The following is a 22,839-nucleotide window of genomic DNA, read 5'->3' as shown; positions in this document are numbered from 1 at the left end:
TGCTAATGTATGAAACTCCCAAACAGTGAGTATCATTTATTCCTATCAACTGAAAGTCTCATGCCTTACCTCTCACAGAGCCCTTTATCTGTTTTGTCCTGACTTTTCACCCTTTTTTGTACCACCAAAGAGCCAAAGCTGAGCATTTCTTCCCAGTACCCCTTCTCTAACATGTTCTTTTCATTTGTCATCAAAACCTTCCTTTCCTACAGTCAGGCTAGCAAAATCTCACTTTCTCTACTTCCCAAGCCATTTTCACATGTAATAGTCCTGTCCTTTGACTTAATTCATGTAATCATTGCTATTCATTTTCTAATAATGTATCTCACCTTGTCATCCAAATTAGCGTCATATATGCGTCAATATATGTCATCCATATATTCGTTAAAAGCCCATATCATGGCTACCTGTTTACCCTACAATGATGTATCCATAGTTGGGGCTAGTAAATCTCCACTTAGCAATAATTGTGTTGACATCCCCATGCATTTCTTTGAGCCATGTTTTTATTCATAAAGGTAACAAAAAGGCCCTCAAGAGCCTTTCTTGGAAGTAGACAGAGGCTGTGGGCACTTTACAGATTTACTTAAAAGGAAAAGTCAAGTCTAAAGAGGTTAAGCTAGTTAAAGGAATGGTTGAAACAAGAGTAAGACCAGAGCGTCCCCATTTTACAAAAGGAAGCATTTAATAACTAACCACCATTCCCTCTGACAAAGTTATCCTTACCCTCAGCTCTACCTTTTTCTGTACTCAAAAAGGGTACCATGCTTCAGATAACCCAAAATGTTTGATAATGCTGAAATCATTCATATCAAATATGGGAATGAGTAATATGATTCTAGGACCAATATGTACTCCTTCAGCAATGTGAAAGAATATTTACACATTCCTGAATTAAGACTCTCCAGCAGTACTCTAGCAGCTTGGAGAAAGCTTGCCCGGAATGGAATTTGACAGGGCAAATGATCCATCCACATAAAATCAAGAGGGTGATGATAGGTCATGTCTTTGAGTGGCACAGAATGCTAAATGGATCACATCACAGATCCTCCACAAGGAATGCTTACAATTTTTACACAGTATTTTTTACACAAATACACGAAATGGGCGCAGAGACAAGACTATGTATTAGAATGATAGGCTTTTTCAGCCAAATGAAATTACTGAGGCTGGAAATATTCTCAATATAAAACATCTGTGCACTCCTACCAGCTAAAAAAATGAGAGCGAATCATTATTAGATACACTTATAAATGTGCACATACTAATATGTGACCATATTATGTACTTTATAAACACAAAATAGAAATTTTTCAAAGATAAAGATAAAAATAGGCCTCCTAAAATACTCTTCCCACATCGAGTGGACTAACGGGCACATCCCTTAGGGTTCACAACCTCACTTGGAGTCGGCACGTTAAACTACTTATAAAAGTGCAAAGTCAAAGATAATTGCTCTATCTGGAAAACTCCTGAATTATTTTCCTCCCTTTGCTAAATCCAGAGCAAATCCATTAAGATTCTAATAGCAAAAAGTCAGAGAATGGGAAATGCATAAAAAATCTTGGAAGCTTTATACTAGTGACAAGAAGCTACAAAGTGTAAAAGACCCAGAAGCAGAATTGATTTTGTTTTTGATCTAAACTGTGTCCCCCATAATTGCTGTGATTTGCAGGCTCAGTGCTTTAACCCCTGTGCTATTTCCGGCCACAGAAAGGAACTGGGTAGTCATTAAAAAACTGTCACATAAATAGCCACTTACCGGCTCACCTAGGGAGTATAATGTTGGACAAGTAGTAAAGAAGACCAATTTTATTTATTTTACTACTTGTAAACTCCCTGAGGAAAGTAGTGAGCTGATAAATTTTCTAAACATTCAACCCTTAATTGTCTATACAAGCAGATCTGAGCTACAGAGAAGTCAAACTGAATGATCAAAAAACTTTTATAATCAGCTTTGTAATGAATTCAGATACTGCCAGGCATCCTCTTTCCTTAAATTACACAGAGACCACCAGCCCGAAAAACGGTAGAGCACAGAGGTCAAGTACAGAGTCGAGGGACCAAGGTCTACATACTTGCTTAGAAGCTCACTGCCTATAGAACCTCAAGCAAGTTCCTCTGCATCTCTAATCTTCCATTCCCTCATCTATAAAATGAGGAAACTAACACTAACGGGTTTGTGGAGAAGAGCAAATGACGTAACGCTTTTGAAGTACTCAGCACAGCACTTGGTAAATATTTAATACATGTGTACTTTAGCACTGTTAGAGTGTAAGGACTAGATGGAAATCAGCAGGGAGGAGGGAAACAGAGTCTGTAATCATGGTCAAGTCTATTGCAGAGTGACGTAAAAGTCACTGTAAGGCCAATGGCTGTTCTTCCAAAAATACCTGAGGAATATGTATGTTCCCTAATTGCTTTGATGGAAACCATGGTTTTCAAACAGATATCTAATCTAGGAAAGCAAAAAAAAAAAAAATAGAAAGTTGCTTTTCTTCCTACCTGCAAGAGTTCAGCTTCCTATATTTCTGGGAGGCCTAGACACCTATCACAGAGGTAGGTGGTTCAATGTTGATAGAGGCCTCGAAGGCAATCTATACCAGCAAAAAAAGTGCAACTCATACATTACCTGCGCCCAGTGGTTTTTAAATACAATCATGCATGTTTCTGGGTCAACTCCCTGCAGGCTCACAGCCTGCTGGAATTTGTTCTCTGTAGTAACCGATGACATCATAAACCTTCGTAAATCAGTGCTTCTAAGTCATAGTTAATTTTTGGGAAAATTTGGCAAACAGTCACTGACTTTCAAGTATCATATAAGAAATGTAACTTCATCACATTTCACTGTCATCTTCTGAAACCTGTAATGACAATAACAAAAATGCATCTCATTATTTAATAGGACACTGGCCATTAAATTTAAATCAAAGCATAGACATTTTCAAAGTCCAACACAGAACAAAAATATCTACAAAATAGACATTTCTACCCAATCTATAGGCTCCCCTATTTTCTCTTACCTTGCTATTGAAAGTATAAAATAATGATGGTACCAAAACTACATGCATAAATTAAACAATGATTGGGTTTATTTTCTCTACTATCTTCAACCACAAACCCCTAGATAATAATTCTAATCATTCAAATCTAATTTCTATAACTGAGCAAGAAACTATGTATGATACCATTGTCTGTGGAATTTAAAAATATCCAGAACAGGAAAGCCATTAGTTAATAGTGACAGAAATAAATACCCTGATGCAACCTGGGGTAGTTGTAAAATAGCACCCAAATTCGTAGATCCAATATGATTGAATTTTTTTTAATCAATGGCTGTCATAATGGAATTGAAAGCATTCTCAGTCATTTCATAGCTATAAAACAAGTTAAATTTTCTGGCTTTTCTGAAAAATAATAGAATTCCAAGTAACCTTGACAAATCAGAGATAGAAATGATCCATCAAAAACAAGATAGTGCTTACTCAGTGTGAGTACAAGGTAGCACACCTACAAATGAAAAATTAATTATGTGGCTAAAATATGAAGAAAGTCTGACTACTGCAGAGCCAGTTGGGAGGAAAAAGACATTGAGGTCAGAGAGCATGATCCAGTTGTGTGGGGCTAACTCGCAGAAAGAAGCAGTAAGATGATGTCAGTATCTCACCAGTTTGATCACCCCACAAAAAGGACTGGGTACAGTTCCAAATACTATTTTTTGGGTAAAGTGATTACACTATAATTATAAGTGCACTGGAAAACAAAATCCATGATTAAATTTGCAGACTTGTGCCAACAAACAGCGACTTTCAACTGAGTAATACGAAGGATATTACAAGGAGAACACTGGTCAACTGTTTGTTCTACAAACAATAAAATGGGAGAAAGGGGGCTGGAGGCGAGGATTTGAGTTAGGCCTAGGGTCAGGATCTTTGTGAGGGGTGGAATTGAACACTAGAAAATAGTTAAGGAATATTCAAAACAAGTGCTTCTGTTGGGGGCAGGAGGCTAACCATTCAACATTCATATCTTGAAAAAAAAATGTATGGACATAAGAACAGAAAACTTGCTAGAGTTGATCATTCTGAGGAAAGGAAACATTGTTCAAGGAGAATGGAAGAGGATTAAAGTATGCAGAAAGAGGAAGGCCTATTTGAGGAAGGCGCACAGAAATTATATACCTGAGGGAAACAGCTTGTGTGTATCATCTAGGACTACATTTTATTATTCAAATTAGTGAATTCTCCAACATGTAATTCCTATTAATACAAATTTGTTTTCTTTTTTAAATATTTTATTTATTTATTCATGAGAGACACAGAGAGAGAGAGGCAGAGACATAGGCAAAGGGAGAAGCAGGCTCCCTGCAGGGACTCGATCCCAGGACCCAGGATCATGAACTGATAGCCTCAACCACTGAGCTATCCAACTGCTCCAAATTTATTTTCAATTAAGACATTGCCCACTGCCAACAATGCTCTTTACCACTGAGAGGCATGTTTTATTGGGCCCATCTGGTATTTTAAAAACCAGGAGTGCCCTCCCTACACACACAGAGTACATGTCCCCACTCTTCCCTAAGATCCTAGTGTCGGCCTCTTCACCTCACTTTTGGTTACCAGGCTGGTCCTCAGAGGTAACAATTCAATGTCCAGACCTGTTTTAAGTGATAAGACATGAAAGAAGTTCTTATTCAACTCCCTCATTGTCTTAAACATAATATTTCTGTGAAAATGTCCTTTCTTCAGATGATGTAATGATAATAACAGGAAAATCAGAGCATTTTGGTTTATCCCAGAGGTTCGAAAAGTACAACTCCTTGAAACTCCTTCCAGCTCCAGGGTTCTCAGATTTGTCTTCAAATATATGAGACGAACATTCAACATACCAATTGCTTCTAAATTGAAATTAGAAACATGCTCTCAAAGGTCTGTTAAGTTCATTCTCAAAGGGACTTTGCATGGAATCTTTTCAGATAGCAAGACTGAATTACAGATGAGATCAATATCTTAGCTAAAATCATAAACTACAAGTTAGTTTGGATGGAAATCAAAAGTAAGTCTCTTGATTCCCAGTCCAGAGTTCTTTCTAGAAATCTATATTCTCCTTTCTCCTGGCTGTAATCCCTGGCCCTATTCCCTTAAGGAAGCTCTCTCTTCTCTGAGAAAAGTGCATCTCACTTGGATGATGCTTATCCAATCATACTTTTGAAGCAGATGCCTGAAGACTCTAAACACAGGCAAGTCAAGCAAGCTGCATTTAAGAAGGAAACACTATGCCAGAAAATTCTATAAATGAAAATACTTCCGAATACACCCAGAGACAAAAGAGCTGGATATTTCCACTCTCTTTCTCTCTTATTCCCATGATAGAATATTAAAGCACTAGCACTTCCCCAGGGCAATATAAAACTAAAAGTGAGAGATGGCTCCATATTTATGCGAGACATATAAGGGCGTATTTCCTCAAGCGCCAAGGTTTTCAATATATTTCTGCATTTGCCTATTCTTGGGCTTTACTCTTTTCCTTTTTGCATTTCTCCATTCCAAGCTTTTTATTTAATTCTGAGAGCACAGCTAAAAGTCCCAAGTAAAGGATGTCTGGGTGGCTCAGTGGTTGGGCATCTGCCTTTGGCTCAGGTTGTGATCCCGGGGTCCTCGGACCGAGTCCCACATCGGGCTCCTTGCATGGAGCCGGCTTCTCTCCCTCTGCCTATGTCTCTGCCTCTCTCTCTCTCTCTCTCTCTAATGAATAAATAAATAAAATCTTTTTAAAAATTAAAAATAAATAAATAAAAGTCCCAAGAACAGAGCAGGACAAAACTTAGCAAAAAAAGCCAGAAGTGGTTAAAAGAGGCTGAAGTCTCCAGAATGTGTGCTTGTATCATGAGTATGGCACTGCTGGATATCTCCCCACATTCTTGCTCTCTGCCCTCTCCAGCCTATCAGACCTGGCACTGACACTGTGCAGAGGAACACTCTTGCCACAGATTCAGCTTGTTCTTCCTATAAATACCCACATGCACATCAACTCAAATTTCATGCCTGAGAAAGAGCTCTATAAACCATTCAGAGTGATTTTGTACTTCCTTCAAATGAACCACCAACACCAAAAAATACCCAAAGGACTCTTTGTCCAACAGTGGTTGCATGTGGTTTTGTGGCATGGTTGTTGAGTTTTTTGGGCATGGGGTGAAGGTCAGCTATCAACATACATGCCTATACCAGCACAGACTCTACACTGCAAAGGCAGAACTGACTATATTATTTCCAAAGACATTATTGAGTAATTGAGTTTATATATGTCATTAATATTATGTACAAAAATATTTTTCATCAGTAAGGAAAGAAAAACGTTATTAAATCATTGTATGAGAGAGAGAAAACTGACAAAGAATTACATGTATTCTTATTTGCCTTTTTTGGAAGGTACATGATATCTTTTATTTGACTATGACAAAAAGCACAAGCATATGTTTCCATATCAGAGAGTTATAAAATATACTATATAATCATAAAAGCTTAGATTTTAGTCATCTATGTTATACCTCTTTCAACTGTAAAAATTCCTTCAATCTCATTTCCAAATAGACAGACATCTTTATCTAATTTCAGCCTCCTTTGAAAACTACAATACTTAGGAAAGCTATAAATGTGTGAAAATCACATTTTCCCCCTGAACTGCTAATGACTGTATTTTAATATACCCCTCTTTCACTGTCATACTGAAATTATAATGTAAACATTTTGGCATTTAATGATATATGATCTCATGCCATCCTTCCTTTATGTATTTAAATATAATAACCTCTAATAATGGATTATAAAAAATTATTTAAGGGAAAGAAATGGTGGTCACCTTAAAGGGACACAGAGCCCAGGGAACACTTTTATTAAGGAAAAGGTGAGTATATTTGCAGGCCTAGTGAGAAGGAAACAATGTATGTATGTGTATGTGTGTGTGTGTGTGTGTGTGTGTGTGTGTGTGTGTATGTTTGTTGGTTTGTTTATTTTAGGCATTTTGATAGAGCAACAGGAGCAGAAGAAAGGCAACATCAACCACACAGCAATGAGAGGCCTAGAAATAAAAGAGAAGCCATGTGGAGTCTTTCCATAGCAAGTTGCCAAATCAGAAGCAATCTCCTGAACTTGATGAAAAGACAGGGCAGGCTCCCTTTCTATTTTTCTCCTTCTTCTCTCCTGTTTCTACGGTTGGTTTGTGGAAATGGTTAGAGAGATTGGGTGGATTTAAAGTGGGGAACAAAGGGCAAAGGCTAAGAGCTTTTAATTCAGTTGTCCAAGTATGGAAGTCAGAAAACATCTAGTTGCCTCTTGGGGACCTGAGCTCTAAATGGGGAAATGGCCCCAGGATTCTAACCAGCTGTGAGACCTTGAATGAAAAACAGGGATCTTGGTTTGGAACCTCACTTAGGTGAGTTAAGACTACATGATGATTTCTTAGGTCTCCTCTAGCTCAAAAAGTTATTATTTTCTGTACTTTATTCCAACCGTTATGCTAACTGGGGAGGGGTAAGAAGACAAGCTTTGAAGAAGAAAACTCATTGTACAAAAATTTTTGTAGGAATTCTAGTTATAAATGGATCCTGTCTTCTTTGTAACAATTAAAGCATATTTCACTCCAAGAACCCAAAGCACAAGAATCAACCATCTCTAATATAATTCACAGTTTGTTTGTGTTTTTCTTCCTGGGCAATTACCGGTCGAAGAACTCATTGTTTTTTTTTGTGTTTTTTTTTTTAACTCATTGTTTTAGAATGCACTTTGGAATGCCCTGAATTGGCTGCTACTAAATACATAAAAAGTCTATTACTGTAAATGTGCTTATCATGTAAAATTCCATCTGGGGTGAAGACTCTTCAAATACTGGGAACACCCGAAGAGAGGAAATTTGTGCCCTCAATTATAAGTAATAGCAGTAGGGGGAGGGGAATTCATTTTGGGTCAGGCTACCTCAGACAACCTCTACCTGGAGCCTAATAAAATCCTATTAAACCTAAATCCTCCCTGTGCTGTAATCCTCTGGCCCAGTTTCCTTCTCTCTCGCTCTCATATCACATAGCAATGCTGGACTGTGAAAAATAAAGCATCCAATATCTGACTCTCCCAGACCTTGTCTTAAGGCTCCCTCAACTTGCCATAGTTTTTGACTCTGGCTCATTCATTTATTACTGTCCATTATTCAGTAAAATACAATCATGTTTTGTCCTACCAAGTTGTAGGTCACCAGTTAACACATAGAATGCACACAAAGAAAATTCTCTCCATACATACATTCCAAATAGTTTCAGACTTTAATAAATGCATACTTCAAACTAGTTATGAGACTGCAGAAAACTGCCAATAATTCCTTGAAATAATTTCACCATGTTTTACATTTTAATTTCACTAGAACGGGCTGCCAACTAGGTCATACCAAAGTGCCATGAAACTGATAAGCAGAAAAAATGGAGAAGAAAAATTAAAATTAAAATTCATATTTATACCTGAAATTTGTTTGGGGACTTAATTTTTAAGGCTATTTAAGAAATGAAACCACTACTGGCAAGGATTTGGAATGTAAAAACTACACCTTTTGAAAATTATAGCAAGTGTTGAGACATCAGCTCACTGGTGACTGAACAGAAGTTTCTTGTACACATGGAGTGATTTGTTCAAACATGAGCATGTCTCTTTGCCAGGGCAATTTGAAATATATTACACCATTAAATCTTCTCAACAATCTTGTGAACTATACTCTCTTCTTTAATAGATAAGGAAACTGAGTCACAAAGAGGTAAAGGAATTGGTCTACTCAAGGTTGTTAGTCACTATAGTCTTGGTAGTATGCACTACTTTGTTGAAAGCTATCAAGGGACAATTCAGTCAAGATTTCTGGCACAAAGCCCTAAAATTTAACTAAGGTAAATGCAGTAACAAGATGATCCAACAACTTCTATGGAACAATATTCTAAAGCAGAGATTTGGGATGAGTGCTCTGAATCAAAGAACCTTCTCATACTAATGAAGTTCTTCTCAAGAAATGTTCCTAGAAAAAAACAATATTTAAGTTTTTGACCAACATGTCTTGGTCATTTTCTTTGGAAAAGTGGGTACTTTACGAGGATGTGCTGTTTACTCTATACTTAGAATTAGTTCCCTCCCAGGAGCTTTCCAAATGCTTTCAGTGAAAACTTGCAGATATGTAACCTATAGTATAACCAAGGTGAGGTAATGATTGCCTTTGGAAATAACAACATGAAAAGCCTCCTTTCCAAAAACATCCTTCATCTGTGCATGGCATAAGACACACTAAGGGCAACAAGTGAAGTACCAATAACATTCCCTATATATCTAGGAATCTCATAAATTGTTAGCATCCCTTTTCTGGAGAGAGGTGGCTATAGTCTTCAGCCAATTCTAAAAAGGGTCAATGAATCGCCCTCCTTCAAAAAAGTTTAAAAGCCACGTTAAAGAAGCATTCATGGTAAAACCATGAAGAGTTCCAAAACAGATGCTAACAGCCAGCTCCAATACTGAAGGTCTACTGAAGAGAGTTGTAGAACTTTTGTGACTTGAACTGTAACTAAAAGTTCTGTTTCAGCACTGTGGGGGTTATTTCAGCCCATGAGTAACCATGCCCTTGAAAAATAATCAGTTCAGGCCTTGGTGCCCTACAAATTTCATGGCTGGCTAGGCACTTCCACTCCTACCCAAAACACTACAAGGTGAGGCATCAGAGGTACAAAATGATTAGCATTTATTATAATGTCAGCAAAGGCTCAGAACCAAAAATCTGCTTGTCTCCCAGAACACAAGCCTATGCTGACTGGGGCAAAGCATTCTTCTTTACTAGTCTATGAAATGGGCCACAGAGTTGGGTGCCTTTCGTATACTATAAATGAGTAAACCACTGGTGTTGAGCTAATGGAGACTGGTATCTTACCTTCAAGTAAGTGGAATAGTAGTAGCACCCACATGATAGCCAAAGGACTATGAAGTTCTAATTTCACATTTATTTTTTATGAACATAAAAATGTAAGACTTCCTTACATGGAAATATAATAATCCCTCTAACAAATGGTACCACTGTTTTCTGAATATTTAAAAGGCCACATTTTCTCATCCATGAGTACGTAAAGGACTCTAAGTACATAATAAAAACCTACTGGCTTGAAGTAGTCTACCACTCAAACATTGATTATTGCCACAATCAGTTTATCATTAAGATTTAAGAGAAGATGTCATATTGATAAGAGTAAAAAGCAAGACCTTCTAGAAGTCCTGAAAATTTTCAGGAAGAAAAACTTTTTAACTTGAAATCTCTCCCTCTTGAGCAACTCCAATTTGGACCTCAGGAATATACAATCACAGTCCGGATTTACACGTATCAAGAGGTGACGTACGAGAAATAAAAATGAGCATACCTCCTATACCTCAGGTGAGAGCATAAACTGGTCTTCTACCTACAGAGAACTATTTGGCAACAGTCTTCAAAATTTAATTTGGTCAGGAAAACCACTTCTGTGAATTTATCTTAGGAAGACACTTTCACCTTGCAAATGGCAGACTGGTTAACGGTAAGAGTTGACACATATTGTGCATTTCTCTTTGCCAGGGTAATTTGAAATACATCACACCATTATATCTTCTCAACAATCCTGTGAATTATACTCTCTTCTTTCATAGATAACGAAACTGAGTCACGAAGAGGTAAAGGAACTGGTTTAATCAAGGTCAAACAGATATTCTGGGATTTGACCCAGACACAGCCTCTTACCCACTAACACCTCTCTAACTACAGTGATGTCCTTTGGAGAATTATTTACATAGTAAACAAGTGGAAAGATCCTCAATATTCACCAGCAATGGTCCGGTTATTTAAGTCAGGCACTTCTATAAAATGGAATACTATGTCACAATTTTTTTAAAAAAGGAGGCAGCTCTGAATGTACTGATATCAAAAGGCTGTCGGGATATGTACAGAACATCAAGTACAGTATGCCTCCATTTGTATAAGAAAAAAAAGGAATATGTTACTCTATATGCCTGTAAATGCACAGACCATCTGTGCAGGCACCCAAGACGACATCTGAGGCAGGTGCCTGAGCAAAGGGGCATGGTGTGGCCGGGGACAGGGAAGGCAAGGAGACTTCTTTTCACTGTGTACCTTTCTTCACTTTTTGAATTTGGTACCATGTTCATGTACTACTTAGCAAAAACATTTTTAAATTTAAAATACATGCCAAGGGACGCCTGGGTGGCTCAGTGATTGGGCATCTGCCTTTGGCTCAGGTCATGATCCCGGCATCCTGGGATCGAGTCCCACATTGGGCTCCCTTCAGGGATCCTGCTTCTCCCTCTGCCTATGTCTCTGCCTCTCTCTGTGTGTCTCTCATGAATAAATAAATGTCTTTAAAATAAATATATAAATAATAAAATACACGCCAATGAACATCCCACACCTAAGGAACATACACAAGTCCAGCTTTGTATGGCAATTACACTGGGCTGGAAGTCTCTTCTTCATCTCAGCAGGAAAGGTGTCCTGCAGTAATTATAGCCTGACAGGTATGAGTAGGAATAAAAGAGTATCCTAACATAATATGCTATTTGCTTTGGGTTTTTTTTTTAAAGATTTCATTTATTTATTCATGAGAGACACACAGAGAGAGGCAGAGACATAGGCAGAGGGAGAAGTAGGCTCCTCACAGAGAGCCTGATGCGGGACTTGATCCCGGGACCCTGGCATCACAACCCGAGTCAAAGGCAGATGCTCAACCGCCGAGCCACCCAGACATCCCCATAATATGCTATTTGAATCAATTATAAGGACCACAAAATGTTTGAAACATTCAACAGAAAACACACAAAGAAAAAACAACTACTTCTGTAGTTATGAGTTGTTAACTTCCAACAGAATAAATATGGATGAAAATGACACATAAAGAAAGCACAAAGAATTCAGAAGAGTGGCAGTCTTTTTCTTAAGGACCACTTTTCTAAAGTTTAGTATTATTGTACAATAATATTTATTGGTTAAATCTACATAGTTTACCTCTCCGTATGGGGTTCATACTCTGGGAATATGAAAGGTTAAAGCTCTGCCACAATTTTTGTCAGTCTAAATCACTGGTTCTCCAAATGTAGTTGGAGGAATCCTGGGCTCTCCACAGTTCTCAATTTTTTAAGAACCTCTTTTTTTTTTATATAGAAAAAAAACAAAAGCAGTCAAAGGAAATTCAGCTCACTATGAAGGTCTCTCATATTTAGAAAAGCTTTCAGTATTGCAGTTTGTTGAAGTTATACTTGGGCAATTTCATCACCATGCAGTAAAACTTTTTAAATTATCTTTGTTTTATAAGATTTTTTTTCTACTTGTACAAACCCCAATCTTTCAAACTAATACTTGCCATGAAAACCAAAGATCAAGATGCACCTACAAATTTCTTAAACTTTCTGTCTTAAAATTAGGGGATCCCTGGGTGGCTCAGCGGTTTGGCGCCTGCCTTTGGCCCAGGGCGCGATCCTGGAGTCCCGGGATCGAGTCCCACGTCGGGCTCCCGGCATGGAGCCTGCTTCTCCCTCCTCCTGTGTCTCTGCCTGCCTCTCTCTCTCTCTCTCTCTGTCTATGATAAATAAATAAATAAATCTTTAAAAAAAATAAATAAAATAAAATAAAATAAAATAAAATAAAATAAAATAAAATAAAATAAAATAAAATAAAATAAAATCATTGCACTTGGGGCACCTGGGTGGCTCAGTCAGTTAAGTGTCTGCCTTCGGATCAGGTCATCATCTCAGGGTCCTGGGATTGAGCCCCACATCAGAATCCCTGCTCAGTCTGCTTCTCCCTCTCCTTCTGCCCCTCCCCCTGCTCATGTTCTCTCTCTTGGCTCTCTCTCAAGGAAATAAAAGCTTTAAAAATAAATTAATAAATAAAAATTAAAATGTTGCTCTCATTAACAGCAGATCTCACTACTCTAAAGCGTCCATTTTACTACAGGCAGAACTTGGTAAGCACTGGTTACCCCTGAACAGAGCAGTGCTTTACCTCAATGCGAGGTACATTCTGCTTCTTTCTCTTGCTGCACACACACAAGTGTAGCTCTGCACACGGATGTAAATACTATTCATTAGTTCCTGCCTCTTCAGAGACACTACAGTAGAAAAGCCCTATGTAATTTGCAATTAACACACAAAGGGTAATGGAGGCTCTAATTTCTGCTTGGGGGGTCCAGAGTTTAGGCTTGCTGTGATGCCTTTTCAACAAATAAAAGTAAAAGCTAAAGCGACTCATATTAAGCAGTTCTGCTGCTGCAGCAAGGATGGCTTATTGACTGGATGGCTGCCAGCCCCCTAAGCGGACCTGCAGAGAGGCTGTCCTCATGGGGAGGAAGGCATTAATTTATCTATAAGCCTCCAGAAGCAACTGGGTAGATCGCAAGTCTCCCATATTCTGCTTCAATTCATCTACACTTGCCTCTAGAGTGACTGGCACAGATTTGAATGGTTTCAGGCTATCCATACTTCTTTAATTAAAGCTTTTCTCCACTAAATTAACATGTGGGTATCCATGTCTTTTGTAAGGGGGTAAAGAAAGAGGAAACAAAAGCAAGAAAAGAAAAATCAAAGACGATGTTTTAAATTAAGTTTTGCTTGAGATAAATTTTGCAATTGGCACTATTTCTCCCTAGAGTTAGTGCTTCAGGTAGAAAACGATGAGAAAAAAAGAGTAGACAAGAGTCCCTACTTTCCCCTCAAAGCATCATGAACTTGAGAGCTAATTAACTTCTAAAATCAAAGGAGCTGTGAAAAGGATATGGAAGCAAAGGAGTTCCTTTTTTTGGAAGAATAATTTTATATAATATTAACATATATATGCATAATAATTCACTTCTGTTCTAAACCCTGGGGGATTACCAAAAAATCGATGAGCTGACTAAATACTATTGGAACAAAATTGCAACTTATCTGTAGATTAGTCTCTAGTGTCAGTGCACAAGGCAAAATGTGCAAATACTCAAAATTACTATGGACATCCCTTAGCAAAGTACTTATTGGAAATCAACAAACTGTTTCTTATTAAGCTGGAGAAATAGCTGAGTATCCCAACAAAGCAGTAGTAGTTTGGGGTCAGGTTGTACCAAAAAATATCATGTATCTTCAAATGCAAGAACGACTTCCAGCACACTGAGATCTTCACACTGTGACAGGGAGGCAGAAACTAAGACCGAGCAAGAAAATGGCAGGAATATATATCTAATTCCTCAAGAACAAACTCAAAATATCTGAAATTTTTAAATTATTGTTCTCTCTCTCTGATTTTTTTTTTCTTTTTGGTCAAGTGCATATGAAGTTACTACAAAACACAGGGGCTTTCTTCAGAATAACTCCCCTGGAGGAGCTTCACAAACATTAATTATACAGCAAATCTGCACTAATTCCAAGGAAATTGTTATTTCCTGCTTTCACAGAAAAGGAACAGAGGTAAACCATCCAGGAGACAACTCAAGTAAAATGAAAGACAGATTTTTCCATTCAGTAAATATGGCTCTGTTTCTAAAATATTTTATATTTATACCCACAAAAATAGCATATAAACACTGCCAATGACAAATGCAGTAATAAACACCATACTCTGGAGGATTCCGGCGCACCCCCCCCCCCCGCCAAAGTGAGGGGGGAAATGATGACAGAGTGGAAACCAAACAAATGTCAGTATCTGGATTTCAGGGAGGTCTGATTGTGCTAATATTAGTATGAATCTAATGAACTGATAAGTGAAATTAGTCGCAATAACTTTGCTCATTTCTAGGTTCTTCCTGTGAGAAATCTAAGAGAGCTGCAGATTTGACCATATGTTGTTCGGAGGGCTTCCAAAACCATGCTTATTACAATTAAAGGACATTTAAGATATAAGTATTTACCTTACCACTAGAAAATCTTTCACATGCTTATATTGAAAGAATAAAATGATTCTCTCCAGACAGTTGCCACAGCCTTTCTCTATTGTGCGCTGACAATTTCAGCACTGAAATACGAAAAAGGTAAGGACTGCTAGAAGGCTAGAATTAAGTATTTTATATGATTATATCACAATAACATCTTCTTTCGTCTATCATGATCAGTATTCTATATTTGTTGCCTGCACAAAACTATAATTACTCGTTGATTTGATCGAAATTACTAGGTGACTTGGGCAATTCAGTCTGCCAGCCAGCCTTCAGGGTAATTAGTCAAATCAACAGTATATCAAAATGACTAATAAGTTTCTGAATCATAGATTAGACTATCTGCAGCATCATGGCAATGCTTAGAAACAGTTCCAAGTCCTCAGTTCATCTTGTTTAACTCCGTGGACTACTTTCCTCATAATTTAATTTACTCTGTACACAACTTGAGAGTTTTTCCTCCCCTTCAAGGGAAAAAGAAAAGTGACAATAAAAGCCAAAGTACAAAATTCAATAAAATCAGACACTCTTGTTTCAAAAAACAAGGGGAGGAGGAGGAGGAGAGTTGTTTCTTTATTGTGTGAAGAAGGTATAGCCAAGGAGAAAGAAACAAAAATGGATTCTTACCAATCAAACCACCTCTCAGTGCTTCAAATTCCATTAAAGGCCACAATTCTGTTGATTTGATGCCAAATGCCTCTAAAATGTTCTTACCCAAGAAAAGTGTGTTTTTGAAAGAACAAGGAAAGCAATACATTTAAAGGCTGGAGAAAAATTTTCTTCCATTTACTTGGGTCAGTGAAACATCCATCATACAGAGACACAAACACCTTACAGAATAAAAGATCAGAGGAGCTACACTAGTAGAAGATCTAAGAGCCAGTGCCTCTGGGGGAATCAAAGAGGTAACTGTCTGAACAGATCCCCCCATGATTTTTCTCCTAAATCTAGCTTATGTGTTTGGGGTGCGGGGTGTTTGGGGGGGGTGGTGTGGTAAAAACACAAAGCAGAACATGCTAGCCAAAAAAAAAAGTGATTAAAAAATCATTAATTCTGCTCTCTCACCGGAGAAAGAATCTTTTCAAAGTCATTAAATAGAAATAACTGTATAATGCAAATTTTAAAAATCAGAAATGTTCAAATTATCTACAAACTACCACCAAGCATATGAAATGAGCATATGCTCAGAGTAACAGCACACCCAGTATAAATAATGGTAGATACATTGGGTAAATGGTTACAGAAGTGTCAGAAAGACCTAGATGCATTTAACAGATGCTCTCAGATCTAATTCCACCTGCTTGGGCTAAAAAGAGAAAACCACTCTTTCCATCCCTGTCACATGTAAGGTTCAAAGAACAAGCTGTTATTAAAAGTTGAGGAGGTAGCATTCAAAGCAAAAATGTAATATGCCCAGTAAAATTTAGCATCCTGGGATGCCTGGGTGGCTCAGTTGATTAAGCACCTGCCTGTGGCTCAGGTCATAATCCCAGGGTCCTGGGATCAAGTCCCATGTTGGGCTCCCTACTCAGTGGGGAGTCTGCTTCTCCTTCTCCCTTTGCCCCTTCTCCCATTTGTCCCCTCTTTCTCTCTCTCTCAAATGAATAAAATCTTAAAAAAAATTCTAGCACCCCAAAACCTCTGGTTGCCAGGGTCAAAAACATTATGCTGAATACCTCCTAAGTGCCTGCCTTTAACCTGTCTTTAATAAATCACTTCTCTAAACCTCTCAATTACATCTCCCTATGGCAATGTAGTTTCCATTTTGTGTTATAATTGTTGTTGCAGAACCAGACGCTGGTCTCCTTGAGGGTAGGGATCACATCTTATCTTATTCACAGGTGACTCAAGAAGCACCAAGCACCCAAGATGCACAGTGTGGAGCATGGGAGTGAGATCCAGTCTGAGGCCCAGGGGAACAAGCAGCTCACCACAGAGGGAGGTCACAGCCCTGGGAAGGACAGCCATTTAGGGGCACTTACTCTGTGCCAGGCATCACATTAAATAGTCTATGTCATTCACACAAATTCTCAGTGAGGTGGGGATCGTCAAAACCATTTTATCACAGAAGGAATGAAGCTTACAGAAAAGTGAATGGTCACGTGGCTGACAAAGAACAAAGGCCAAAGGACGAGATGAGAGAAGGGGAGTCCACCTGCAGCCATGGTCAGGAAAGGGAGTGAGACTGATTTCACCAAAGAGGGGCTCTTTCACTCATACCATGTATGCACAGGAATGTATCTAAGCAAATAAGAAGTATGTTGATAGAAATACGATGTGATTCCCAGCATTCTGGTTCCTAATGAGCTATCTCCATTTGTTATTTGACCACAATGTTCAAGAAACAGTGTCATGAAATGTGTACCCATCACAAATCCAACTCTTAGATTAATAGTTTGCTAATAAGTAAAATAATGGCTTGAAGAAGCTATAACCACTAGTCAACCAGTCATTGCTGCTGTCACATTCTATCACTCCAACAGTCTAGGAAGCCTGGGGTTTCAGTCACTGAAGATGCTGTTGCATTTCCCTGCTTACACGAGGTCTACCTAAGCAAATGAAATCCAACTGGTTTGTAATTCCAGTGCATGTTAGATGAACAAAACTGATTATCCTAACAATTAAAAAAAAAAAAACAGGGAACATTAGCCATTTAATATATCCCAATTTATCACTTCAGTTCTAAAAGGGGAGATATTTCGAAAGATACATTACCCAAAATACTGATTCAAAACATTTTTGTGTTTGCTTTTTCATATAGCATATACCAATCAATGCAAGAAATGGCTCATAAATTTAGTTGTATATTCTACTGCAATTTTTTGTATACAATTTAAATTAGCAAATTAAGATGTAACTACACGTGTTTTGTATAATTGTTTATGAATTATAAAACCATGCAATATTTTAAATAAAAATTCAGGTCATTAATCCTTACATTAAATCCCCCCTGTGGATCAGTTTCTGCAATCTAGCTCCTGGTTACATAAAATTTCTATAGACCATGCTCATCTCCATGCAGCATGGTTCCAGACTTTTCTTCAGATAATTACAATACAAAGCACATTCCTGTGTGAGCAACAGAAAAATCTGTGACTTAGCCAGATTTGGAATTTAATACTATAATAAATCACACAATGAATGAGGTAAATTCTATACCAAAGATACTCTATATGAAAAATAATCTTTTTATGGAGGAGTTATACATCAAACTTTCTTAATACACATACTCATACACACAATGGAAGGCTAGATTTGTTAACAGATTGCATCTGTTACAACTACCCATTTAGCTTAAAACCATATTCATCACACAAAGATTACCTGATAACCTTCTCTCTACCTTTTGCTATGCTTCTACTGCATTTTAAGAGTTAACAGCACTGTACTAGACACTAGGAGTGTTCCAGGCTGTCAGCCTTCTCTAGAAACTGCCCTCTGCTGAAGACAGCCACTTTACCCAAGGTGACTCCTCTTTGAAGGCAGCTGCATCGCTGCCTGGACTAGGAGAGGAAGCGACCCTCTCACCCCCACTCAGGACAGCTCCAGAGCCCTCTGTAGGGTCCACCCGGGCCTTTGATTAGATTTTGTGACAGTCCTTTATCCCTTCTCTCTGCCCAGTCCTGCTTCCTCCTCTCCCCACAGGTATTGGCTCAAAGAGCACACCCTAACCAATTCCTGCATGTGACATCTGCATCTCAGAGTCCACACCCCAGGACCACTGAAACAACCACCCTCACTCTCAGTCAAGTACAAGAAGTTATGGACATATCCATGGCTATTGAGGAGAGGAGAGGGGAAGGGAGGGGAAGGGAATGGAGGAGGGGAAGGGAGGGGAAGGAAGGAGAGGTAATGAAAGAAAGAAAGAAAATCCCATTTCCTTAAAAAACAAAAACTCTCTAAAATGTTAAAGCCTTCAAATAGGGAAAGAACATAACCTTTGCTAGGCAAAATAATAAAGACAATACCAAAGCTGCTTCAATAAACTCAGTCAATATTTCCCAATATTTAGTCTATTATAGTTCTAAATGATTCCCAAACCAATCTTAAGAACTAAAGCAGAAAGTGTTAGTTTTTACTCTATGTGCTTATATCACCACCTAAAATATATGTATCCCTAATGTTAGGTGATTGTGTTCATTTAAAATAAATACCAACAACCTGGAGAACAATACAAATAAATTAACCCAGCTACTAATTTTTTCTTTTAAAAATAAAACCTTTTCAGAGATTTTTTGACTTATCTGGTTACAGAAAAGACAAAAAGAGAGGCAAGAGGAGAAAGGAGGGCAGCCCAGGTGGCTCAGCGGTTTAGCGCCGCCTTCAGCCCAGGGTGTGATCCTGGAGTCCCAGGGTGGAGTCCCACATCGGGCTCCCTGCATGGAGCCTGCTTCTCCCTCTGCCTGTGTCTCTGCCTCTCTCTCTCTCTCTCTCTCTCTCTCTCTCTCTCATGAATAAATAAAATCTTTTTTAAAAAAGAGGAGGAAGATTCTCCCCTCTAACACACACTCATCTCCTTTTCAAAGAAACACTTCTTATGCTATGTGAAAAGAAGGATATGTGTCCTATACTACATTTTGTTTAAGGGAACTGTTCTCCTGGGGACACTATCTGATCTATGAAACATCCCCCTGATAGTTTCAAAGCAGCTGTCACTGTGGTACAGCATGAAGAACACTGGACCAGGGTCAGAATTTCTGGGTCCTGGTCCTGACACTGACACTGACCACAAATGTAATCTCAGGAAGTCTGGACAACAGCCTATGATATCTAGTGCTGAGGTCCCAGTAGATTAGTAACTAAGGACATTGACCAGTTAGTCATGGAGCCCCGGGTTCAAGTCAAACTCCCACCACTTTCTAGCATGCAACCTTAGGCAGGGCATTCATTAAAAGCTCACTAAGCCTAATGACCCCTCATGTGTAAAACAGATGACCATGATGATGTCTATGTCACAGGGCCGCCAGGAGAGTGAACGCGACACTACAATAAGTGCTCGGCAGCGTCTCACTTGTTGCAAGCACTCTATGAGCTACTATGATGAGCTATTTTTCAGCATGTGCCTGCCAGGACCCAAGAGCTCTGGGAAGAAGCGGTACTTAGCCATTTAAAAAATAATGAATATTCAAACTCTCTAAGGTGTCAACTCATTGCTTTTATCAGATTTATATTCCAGATTTCCAGAAGATTTGGTTGGGGGGAAAAAAAAGTCTAAGAAAGTTCCAAGATCTTGGAGTTTTTGCCTTCACTTTTCTGTGAGTCTGTGGCCTATCCAAAGGGCAGCTTTTCTCTTAGAGCTGCCATTTACACATAAACAGAGAAGCAAGTCCCAGTTCAGACACACTGTCTTTGTACTGTATCTACAGCACCACATCGCTGCAGGTACTTGGACTACTTCTTACACGATGTCGGATGCCACCAATGGCCTGTATTCTTCGTGACACTCTTCAGGGGACAAGACAAGGCCAATCAATGGCACCACGGCACAAAAGCACATCACAATTATTTTGTTCTGGTTTCTGGGTAGAAGTAATCCATTCCAACCCCAACTGCCAATCTAGAGAAAGAATGACCACATAGTTTTCCAACTAAGGGAACAATTGGCAAGGCACTGGAGCTGCTGCATCTCTGAAGTAGGATCAAAGAGAAGGTCTTTGCGGTTGTAACTGGAGACTTGGCCTTTCCCTCTGGCCATGAACCTGGCCACCTAGAGAAACAATAAACTGCCAAAATAACAGTAGTTTCTGTTACTGAGATGAAGACTGTAATTAAGCCTGAGTATGTTCATGGCCCTCCTTCTTTAATGCGTCAAATGTACAACCCCACATTTCCAGGACTATTCATAGCAGGCATAGTCTTCAGTCCTGGGTGACTAAGAGGTCTTCTCACTCTTCAGATCTCACCCTGTCTCCACCACTAGGAAGTCTTCCCAGAAGGACTTGACCTTTTGCCCCACAAGACTATAAATGTCATGAAAGCAAGATCTGTATTTTGCTCACTGCTATAGCCCCAATGCCTTTCTTGACCAGGAAAGAACTCACTGAAAAAATTTTTTTAACAAGCATTGATTTGGCTGATTGGAACTGCAACTCAGGGGGACACACTCAGGTTTCTACCTGAATTGTGTTCCAAGGAAAACAAAGAGGGGCAGAATTCTAAAGGTGAAAAGTTAGGAGTGTAGTTTTCATGCAGGCCCTCTAGGGGATTCAAGTTGGGTTAACTGGGGTTGGTTGGGCCGATATGCAAATGAGGGATTGAGGCTTCTTAAACTGAACCACCTCCTTTCAAAGTGAAGGGTGTGGGTGATCAGGGTGCCACTGCGAGGAGGAAGCTAAATCCAGGCTGAGGGCCCGTGGGCTAGTTTGCAAATTCAAGAAATTCATAATTCCTCCAGTGAGTACTCACGTAAGCGCCTCCTCCCTGATGGCCGCCCAACCCTACCCTAGAAGAGATTCTCTTAGCTAGGCTTGCTTGCTCCCTGTTAGCATCTCCTTTTATACCTTACCCAACACATGTCATGTAAGGGGCCCTTAACAAGCATCTGTTGAGTGAATTAATGAATAAGTAAAAGAAAGGGAAAGAGGGTTGTGGTGCCAAAGATTGAAGCCCAGTTTTACCTATCATTTCCATGATGTTTAAACAACCAGAAATATGTTCCTGAGAGAAAATGGGCATAATTATCTTTAAAAAGTTCCTTTTCTAAACTTATCATGCAAAGCCATATAAAATAGGATTTAGGCATTCACCGTTTCCCAAAGGCCAGAGGCCTTTCAGAACAGATTTCTTTTTTTTTATTATTATTTTTACAGGAAAGTTTTAATCCATCAAAATAGTTGTCATCAATTAATAACACCCTATGCTCTTGGTTTAAGGACAGGGTGATTAAGGCAGGTTATTCTGAGACTAAGAAAAGTGAGGACATATCTTGGTCATTTTAGTCAATCTTATTGACAGTAAAGGAGAGAGATGAATTTAACGTGCGTTTCCAGCCTTGAAGCTGCTAACCTTTTTACAGCTTAATCATCACAGTATCAAAAAAGATCTGAACTGCACAAATTCATTACATTTACTTCTCATCTCGCAATGCTGATACACAGAAATACTAATCTGTGCTACCCAGATCTTCCCGGGAAACCAAGTGCCCTTCAGAGAAATGCAAAGAGAGTGAGAGCAGTGAGGACTTACACATTTTTTTTTTTAACTTACACACTTCTGAACCTGCAGAGCAAGGCTACATTAAAATGATGGTTCTAAGGACCAGGTTCCAGGGCAGGTTCTGTGTAGTCAGACAGAGTCAGCCTCCGTGGATTAGTCCCACACCATAGCCTTTCTCAACACCATAGCAGAAGAGACAGCCACACAGCCAGACATTGTGAGTACCACCAAAGCCCACACTACTCAGGAAACTGCTTTCCAAGCACAAAACATAAACAATCTAACAGAGTCTGAGACTCCTCTCTGCCTTTCAAGGATGGTTCATTATTCAAGTCCCCATCTTTACACTTTTTCCATTTTATCAGAGTTAAACACTGGCACTAGGAGGTTTGAGGTGGGGAAAGGAGGGACTGCATAGTGCCAAAGCTGGACCATCTGCTTAGCTTAACTAGAATCCTTTTACCTCCGCCCCAAAGAGTTGCAAACATTGATTCTTTTTTCTCTAAGCAGTACCTCCAAATTTGGTCAGCTATGTCTGGGAAGCCAGATGGACAGGCGTAGATGAATAATTAAGGTAAATGACAAACAGTGTGACATAATGAAAAATCAATGAGTCTGAAAACCAGATCAAGACTCATTCTGCTCCTAATCAGGTCTAGGAACTTAGGCAAGTTGCTTAACCTCTCTCTCACTTTCTTTACTTTCAAAACATGGATTAAGTGGTTTGTACACTC

General features: G+C 38.9%; 1 protein-coding gene across 1 annotated transcript in view; it reads right to left on the bottom strand.

Moving 5' to 3' along the window:
* Positions 1-22,839, bottom strand: part of FHIP1A (FHF complex subunit HOOK interacting protein 1A) — a 230,711-nt gene that overhangs the window by 86,046 nt on the left and 121,826 nt on the right. Inside the window, exon 4 of the mRNA XM_072724824.1 lies at positions 2,633-2,864. Coding sequence (XP_072580925.1) covers positions 2,633-2,737 — 105 coding nt within the window. The 5' untranslated portion in view covers positions 2,738-2,864. The remainder of the gene's footprint in view (positions 1-2,632; positions 2,865-22,839) is intronic.

Source organism: Vulpes vulpes, chromosome 10 (assembly GCF_048418805.1).
Source record: "Vulpes vulpes isolate BD-2025 chromosome 10, VulVul3, whole genome shotgun sequence".
In the NCBI taxonomy this organism is placed as follows: Eukaryota; Metazoa; Chordata; class Mammalia; order Carnivora; family Canidae; genus Vulpes; species Vulpes vulpes.
Note: the sequence above shows the minus strand (reverse complement) of the source record. Positions and strands in the feature narration are given on the sequence as shown.